Source organism: Aplidium turbinatum, chromosome 11 (genome assembly GCF_918807975.1).
Source record: "Aplidium turbinatum chromosome 11, kaAplTurb1.1, whole genome shotgun sequence".
Classification (NCBI taxonomy): domain Eukaryota; kingdom Metazoa; phylum Chordata; class Ascidiacea; order Aplousobranchia; family Polyclinidae; genus Aplidium; species Aplidium turbinatum.
The window spans coordinates 20,102,027-20,110,212 of NC_137482.1; the positions used below are offsets into that span (position 1 = coordinate 20,102,027).

General features: G+C 37.2%; 1 protein-coding gene across 1 annotated transcript in view; it reads right to left on the bottom strand.

Moving 5' to 3' along the window:
* The window catches only part of LOC145779599 (diacylglycerol kinase zeta-like), a 55,284-nt gene that overhangs the window by 8,733 nt on the left and 38,365 nt on the right, over window positions 1-8,186 (bottom strand). Inside the window, exons 10-19 of the mRNA XM_082591228.1 lie at window positions 7,666-7,854; window positions 6,505-6,587; window positions 5,854-6,028; window positions 5,419-5,550; window positions 3,585-3,696; window positions 3,304-3,422; window positions 2,878-3,060; window positions 1,972-2,078; window positions 787-873; window positions 315-415 (exon numbers count right to left, since the gene is read on the bottom strand). Of these exons, the coding sequence (XP_082447354.1) occupies window positions 315-415; window positions 787-873; window positions 1,972-2,078; window positions 2,878-3,060; window positions 3,304-3,422; window positions 3,585-3,696; window positions 5,419-5,550; window positions 5,854-6,028; window positions 6,505-6,587; window positions 7,666-7,854 (1,288 nt within the window). The remainder of the gene's footprint in view (window positions 1-314; window positions 416-786; window positions 874-1,971; window positions 2,079-2,877; window positions 3,061-3,303; window positions 3,423-3,584; window positions 3,697-5,418; window positions 5,551-5,853; window positions 6,029-6,504; window positions 6,588-7,665; window positions 7,855-8,186) is intronic.

An 8,186-nucleotide genomic window follows, 5' to 3' on the forward strand; every position in this document is an offset into this window, starting at 1 on the left:
AAGAAGACTGTTATGACAGCCGGCAAATCAGTCCCTTTTCAACATTGTATCATTGTCTGCAAACTTGGGTCGATTTCAAGAAATAGACCAAGCCATGTTCTTGTCAGCTCAAAGCTGTCACCACGTGGCCGATCCAAAGAGCAATATCCCTTGTTACAAAAACTTTATAGCGATAATTGTATGGCATTTGTCCAATGGGTAAGAAACCGCTTTTAATTTTGTTAAAATGGGCTAATTTCACTACAAAACATTTCACAACGAACGCATACATTCACTTCGGCCAAAAAGCCTTCAATCACCAAGTGTACGCTTACACGAAGAACAAAGCGCTTCTCTCTGGCCGTTAAAGTCATCGAATTGTTGGGAGGTCACAACATTGACGCGGATTTTGATTTGTTCCTGGGAGGGCTGAGGTCTGTGGGAGGAAGAGAATGATTAGAATGGGGCGAGCAAAAGCAGCCATGTTTACATCGTTTCAACGTCTAGCGGCGGTACAGTGATGTAAAAAAATACAACTTTTGCTATTTGAGATAAGCTATGTTGAACACCTTACGTAGGGTTAGTGTTGAACTGTGACGCAGATTCAACGTAAAATATCAAAACATATCATTTGTGTACCCGAAAAAAAAAGTTTTCAACTCATTTCTAAACATCATTAACGCAACATTTCTAATATTTTTTTCAACTAAATTTGTAAATCCATTCATGCAATTGTCAATGTTTGAAACTAGTGGTTGTTGATTTCAGGTGTTTTTTTTTATCAAAATCCTGAAAGTTGAGACTCACTCGCTGACTACCGATCCCCGTCGCTTGCTCTTGTACAACATGTTGGCTTGATTGAAGAACTCTACTTTCACCGTCGAGGGGTTCAACCTGGGAGATATTGCAAAAAATAAACATAAACTTTACGTTAAATAAACATCCGATCAGAAGAAACGCTTCTGATAGCAAATCAGCAGTTTGGGGTTGTGCCGTATTTGGTTTGGTTATAAAATCAAATAAATAAGGTTTTGTTCAAAACTAATATAAGAGAAAAAGCCAATGCAACAAAATATGTTTGTTTACCTGTCCCGAAAAAATCTAGTGACTTTGCGAGAGAAGGGCTTCAGCTTTATTGCAAACACATAATCGACAACAAAGTGATGGCGTCGAATAATAATATTCAAATAATTGTATCTTCCTGACAAAGGCTCAAATTTGCGGCAAAAACGTTCGAATTTGTTTTGCTGTTGTTAGTTTTATTGGCGTTGGTAAGATGTTGATCAAGCCAATCACTATGTTACCAATCATATTTGTTTTATTCATCAAAGTTTGTCTCAACCGATAAATATAAAACCAATGCTTGAAGCATTTATAGTCGACAAAACCAGCAAAAGACATCAAGATGCTCATGGAGCACCAATTCTGTGATTCACCGGAATCTTTCGCATACTTTTTTCCGAGTTATTTTCAGCAGCATTGTTATCTTTTCTAGCAATAGCTGCAATGTTGACCTGATAATTGAGAAAGTAAAAGCAGAAACACACGAGCTGTTTCATTGCTTCACTGACGTATGCGCGGAACTTCCATGTTTGCGCTCACCCGACAAACGTTGGAACTACAACTAAAAAAGTCAAAAATGCTGACAAACCGTCCAAACTTTTCAGTATTCGATAACATTATTAGTGGAGTATGAAATTTGATTGAGCTGTATTTGAACAAGTGCTCTGATGCCTGAAGCCGACATGTCGCTTCCATTGTTCAACGTTGGTGAAACTACGTTTATGTTCGCAGTTTCAGTTTGTAAAGGTTGTCATGAAGGTGTTGGTTTGACTGGTTTGGTGTTAACTTTGAATGTATAGTAGTGTGGTTATTTATTTTGCAGATGCGAGTTTTACGCTTTAAAAAGCCAAGTCATGGTTACAACAGTGGTAAATACACTTTTAACAATAATTATAGTTCATGCAGAATAACAAATGCAGAAAAACATACAAACATGGCTCTCCATCTATCTGCACAGGATAGGCCTTGTTGATCTTGACCACTGCCGACCTGCACTGACAGATCCTGTCTCCATGTCCCCCGACCACCACCATGCCCTGGATTGAATGGATAAGTTTCGTTTCGGAGAACATTGGTGAAAAATTTTCGTCTGGCGACGTTGAATCAATAAAAAACGACAACTTTTACGACTTTAGCCGATCGACTTTCTTCCAATTTAACAATTTACTTTAAAGTTATGATTGAAAATATGAAAGTTTGATTTCGTAATTTCAACGTTTATGCACAACATAAAAATCAAAAATGATTGAAAAGAACTTCAGTAAAGAAAGTTACATCGATTTTTGATGAAAAATGAAAACATGATAAAACTATTGTGACGTAATTTCTTTTTCCGCGAGACATACATCAGTCTCGCGGACAAATCAGCGTTTTTTACATCGATTTAACGTCTGAAGATGTAAAAAGTACTGATTTTCTGAGTGATTGCTTTCACCGAGCGTGGCTGTGCATTTGACTTTTATCTGGAAGTTTTTCTTCCACTGAAGAAATTATTACAATCAATTTTTGATCGATATAATGACAAAAGGTTACATTTCTGCATGCCAGCGTCTACATTTAAATGGAAAAGTGGAATGCTATGGATTAAAAAATAAAAACATTGCCTGAAAACAAAAGTAAATACAGCAAACATTAATCGTTTTTTTTTCTTTTTTCTTTTGAGTTGCTGGAACGTCTGGCAATTGTTGAGGTGAGGTCAAAAAAAAAAACAATTGTGTTTACTCGAAAAGAACTGCAGTAAAAGCCATACCACTTCATGAGAATTTCTCAAGCTCAACACGAGACAATTTGAAGCAAAAGCAAAGTTTCTTTTCTGCAAGGATATAATCTACTCACCAGCTGATGAACACCGAATGCAAGAACCTCGATTAGTTTGTCATCAATGCATTGAGCCTTGAATTCGACCCCGGTGGGGTTCCCCCATGGGGCGCACCCAGAGCTGTAGCGGGGAATGTTAAGGAAGAGAATACAAACGGGTTTTAATTCACGAATTTTTTGCGTGTAGTCCAGGCCGTCGCACTGAGGAGAAAAAAACGTGATGTCAGCGACGAAGTTAAAACGTTTAAAGACGTTGTCGCAACATCTTGTAATTTAAAATAAAGGAAAAAATTAAAATAAAAAAAAAATTAAAAAAAAAAAATTAAAAAAAAAAACTACAAATTTGTGTGAACTGTATAAAGAAAGGTAGAAAACCATGTTTCTAGTTCAAGGTAAAATATAAATCCGACAGAAATTACTTTAAAGCTACGTTTGTTTACGTACAGTCAACGATATGTTGCGGTAGAGATCCTTGGCTTCTCGGGTCATGTACTCCAACACACTGGACCTCGCATAGAACATCTTGTTACCGATCCTGCTTGTAAACTTTTCTGGCTTGGCCTCTGAAGAAAAATGTTGTAAAGACCAACAGTTTTGTTTGTTTGCGTGTTGGTAATATATCAAATAGCGTGTTTTAAACGTTGCTTGTTGTCGTTAATTGAAGAAATTCAATTAAATTTGAAGTAAAAATAGATTGTGAGATTTCAAAAAGCGAAATCCATTACCTCTGCTGTTGTGGAAATTCAACGTCACTTTTGCGTCGAAACCGATGCTGAAGTAATTGTTGACTAAATTGATCGGTAGCTCGTCTACACCGGGATGACCTTCAACTAAAGACTGTAAGAAAACCGGGTTAGTTATTTTATGATACAATAATATCGAGAAACCCAGACAGCAGATCAATCGCTTTTTACATTGAATCAATACGAAAAAAGCGATAAATTTATTGTATGGGGAAAAAACGTGATCAAGATGATTTTTCATGCTTCTTCGTGCATGCCCTCTCAGTTCGGGGGAGTAGGCAGAACACACCCCATCTTTAGCTTGCACTCCCACCTGAAGGTCGCTTTTCTTTCCCTAATGGCTGAGCCTTCGACGGCATCACAAGACTGCAACAATCTTTCCCTCCCCTAGTCAGCAAATTATCTCCTTTTTACATTAGACGTTGAATCAATTTAAAAAGGAGCTTACATATTTGCTGACCGGGATGTTGCGTCCATCGCATGATGTGATTTCATTTTAATCGACCTAACTAAATTGTGTTTCGCAAATATAAACTTCCTTTAGTTTCAGTTAGATTTCAGTCAGCGAAAATCGCTTTTTGCTGACCAGCATCCCATTATCATCATCATGCGTTTTGTCCAATCTTCAGTAGATGAGACCTGGCGTTTGTCCCGTTAGCAGGAGTCCGCCGGTTTTCGCCATGCTGACCAACATCCCAAAGCCGAGATATTGATTACTGATCATCGCACACTTTCAAACACTTAAAACAACAGACATTTAAAACTTTTGTTGTGCAACTCAAAAAAGTTGTGACACAAAGTCACTTCTCTTGAACCGTTACGCGTTTGCTGTAAAAATAAACGTCTAAATTATTTATACGTCCCAAGCGACGATGGAAAAAGTGAGAAAAAAGCACATTTTGTAATGTCACTTTTAAAAATAATCCGCTTTGGAGAAGTTCAACTCGGGCAGTGCAGGGTCACTTTGAAAAGAATTGGGGAAATAGCAAATTAATCGTTTTTTTACATTGATTCAACATCTGCAGACGTTGAGTCAACGCCAAAACGACAAAATTGCTGTATGGGAATATAATTTTGTTAGTGGCATGAAGAGCTAATTGAGTAATTGGTTGTTCGAAGCTTCTATGGAAAACTATTGGAAAAAAAGTTGTTCTTTTAAAAATCTAATCTCGGTAAAATTGATAGATTAGAATCTATGAATCGAAACACAAACATAGGATTTTGGTAAATTATTCGGTCTCCCAGTCACAGAGGTGGGACTTTTTAAGAGGATCCTCTTCGTTTCGCAAAAAATTTACTTGTTTTTGTTTGAGAATCTTTCAATGAACTTTCAGCCGATAACAAAAATTTTTTAGCTGCCTTTAATTTCAAGTGGCTTGACATCGTAAAGAACTTTGCTACTTGTCGGTTTGTTGTCATTAGTCGAATCCAGGGCTCACCACGTGGAGGTTGACAACTTGAGTCTGCGGAGCGGTAGAACAAACAATGCAACACATACTCCACGAATGTTCCATCTTACGACCCCCAAGTGGAATCACTGGTATTCGACAACTGGACCCAACTACCGTATCTTGGCTGCACGAGGAGGCATTGCCAATCTAAGCTGCTACAAGTCAAACGAGAGAAGAAGAAGATCGTAAAGAACAACTTCTTTTCAAAGTGAATATAATCAAGTCAACAAAGAACAAACACCGCAAGTTGTTTGGGCAAACAAGCCTGCCATGACGAAACTACTTTTGCGGTAAAGGTTTATTTTTTCCAAAACAAAAAAACTATTTCGGACAAAAGTCGACTTGGATTTTAAGTTTATGCGTACATCTTCGTCCGTGACGCTCTTCGGTTTGTCCGAGTTCCGTTCCACGATCAACTTCCAACGGTCCAGCTTTACCATACGAGCCTCCTCCACTCCCTGGATGATCTTGGAGATGGAGTCCGACTCCGTGTATCCCTGGATGAAAAATTATTGCATAAATTTAATGAAATAAATTCCTGTAGCCTTTTGTAAGATGGTGAAATAATGTCCGCTTTCATCTGACGTTCATTGCGCTTCATGTTTTTAAACTGGCAACAAAGCTAGGAAAATCAATGATTTTTACATTACTTTAACATCTGAAGACGTTAAAACAACAGAGTTGTCTAGCTTAGAAACGGTTTTGTGTAACCAAAGTAAATTAAGCGTCAGTTCAAAGCAAAACAACGTTAAAATTCGGGAGAAAGCGATTTTGTTTTCACAGCAAGAGTATCTACTCACCGGGCCAAAGTTGAGGGTTCGAGACAAGTCATTGCCAGTCCCAAGGGGGAGAATACCAACAGGGGGGGCATTGGAAAGATTCAGTTTGTCCAAGACTGATAAAATCCATCCCACAGTCCCATCGCCACCGCACGTTAACAAGCGCAGATTGGGGACTTTGCGATACAGCTCTAGTCTAGATAGAATAACGAATACAACAATGACAGCAAGTTTCTTTTTCGCTATGAACAAAAAACATAGTTTTATACAAAATCGATGTTGCATTGGTGGTAAGAAACTAACGTCAATACAACCTAATCTAACGTCGGGTGAACATAAGTCACTAGCTAGACTTTCAAAAGCACAAAAAGTAGAACTGCTACAGTCTCAAACCAAAAATGGACAGAAAAACTCAACACTGTACAACATGTGTTTGTAACACAAGAAACTTTAATGTTTTTCAACTGATTACACCGGTTGGACTGATTCGAATGGCATAAGATCAGGGTAAAAATACAAAATATTAAAATTAAGAAAGCACAAATCGAAGTTTTAACACATTCACACGAAATTCCTGCACAAAAGGGCACGTTCAGCACAAAATATGCACAAAACATTTATGCAAATCTAACGTAAATTTCAACAACATACTGTAAATCGCCTAATACTCACGCCTCTTGGGGGTTTCCCTTAGACAAGTCCCAGATTTGTCTTGGATTCATGTGCCATTGGAATTGCTGCAGCAGCTTGTACCCCTGTGAGATTAACAACACTTGCTAATACAGTAAATTGTAACGTTATAAACCAAAAAACAACAGCACTCGGATACACAAAAACGTCTTTTTTAAAATTTGTGTCCAAGACTTGAGGGTGTGAAGATATAACCTTTTTTTCAGTTTTAGCTCTCAATGTCTTTAATGATCATGCAACGACGTCAGAAATTAGATTATTACGGTGAACTTTATATATTACATTCAATGAACTTAAAAATAACAAAACGGTTTATGTAGAAGAGTTTAATTCATTTAAATTTTGAAAAAAAATTGAAATGCTAGAAACATGTTGAGTAAATATAAACGCAGAAAAAGTAGAAACTTCTTAAATATTGTTTTGGGCGCTTATCATTTGAGCAGAGACGTTTGTCTAAACCAGGGGTTTTCAACCTTGTTTGCACCGTGACCCCCTCAATCAATGCAATCATTGAGCAATCAATGCAGCCTCGCGACCCCCATTAACATATTGAACAAAAGCATATTTAATGCAAGAATTATCCAAGTTTGATTCATGACAACATCCAGTTATGTCTCGTCTCGCTGTTCCAATGCAAACTTTTGAATATAAAAACTTCTTTTCACGTTGTTATTACGACTTTATTACATTTCCTTGAATTATTATTTCGATTTCCGATCAAGCTTGGGTAGATTACAAGAGATTTAACTTTTAGCAAATGTAGCAAATTTAACTATTAACAAGTAGATTACAAGAGATAAAATAACAAAAATAAGCTAGATTTTCGCATTTTCACCGGTTGAATTTATTGCAATCTTTTCTGGATTCATTGAAATCAGCTTCAGTGAGATGGTTAGTGCGGCATTTTTTCGCAAGAACTGTTGCTGAAAGATTTTTTAAACAAAATAGCTTACAGTGAATTTTTTTTAGTGCCATTGGAAACGATAGCCTACTGACAAATTCATGTTTGACATATAATTCCAAATAACCTTGCTTTTAGCAATCCCTCGAAAAAACGGCCCGCGATCCCCAGATTGAAAACCCCTGGTCTAAACAGAAAAATTGACCCAGATGAAATTAAATTTGGGTCTAGTTTCACATTACCTGTTTTCCCCCACTTTTGGGGTTAATAAATACTAAAGTGGGTGACACAAAAGCTGCCTGTTGGCTGAGGGGTCGGATGATGAAGGTTTTGGGTTTCAAGCTATCCTTTGCTGACCTCCTTCGCCACGTCCCTGATGGCATCTTCTTTTTTTTCGATCGGTTTTTGACAGATTTTTGCTTTTGAGAAATCTGAAAGGAGAGATTTACATTTGCCCAACGTTGAATAACCGTTTTCAACGCACAAACGATTAATATCTTTTAGGAATGAGTCTGAAATATAGCCCTGAAAGCAATGGCAAAGACAAAAACTCTCTTGAACTATTTTATTTATTTATGACGTCATATTGACATACATCCTGACGTAACGAAAGAAACGTCAGAAGAGCTCAAAACTCCTTTTCGCTACTGTCCGTTTGCAGAAAAGAAATTTTATTTTTTTCATAAAAACTGGAGTTTAAGGGAAATGTAAAATAAACATCTGGCTGAAAAATTAAGATGAAAGTTACGTAACAAATACGAGT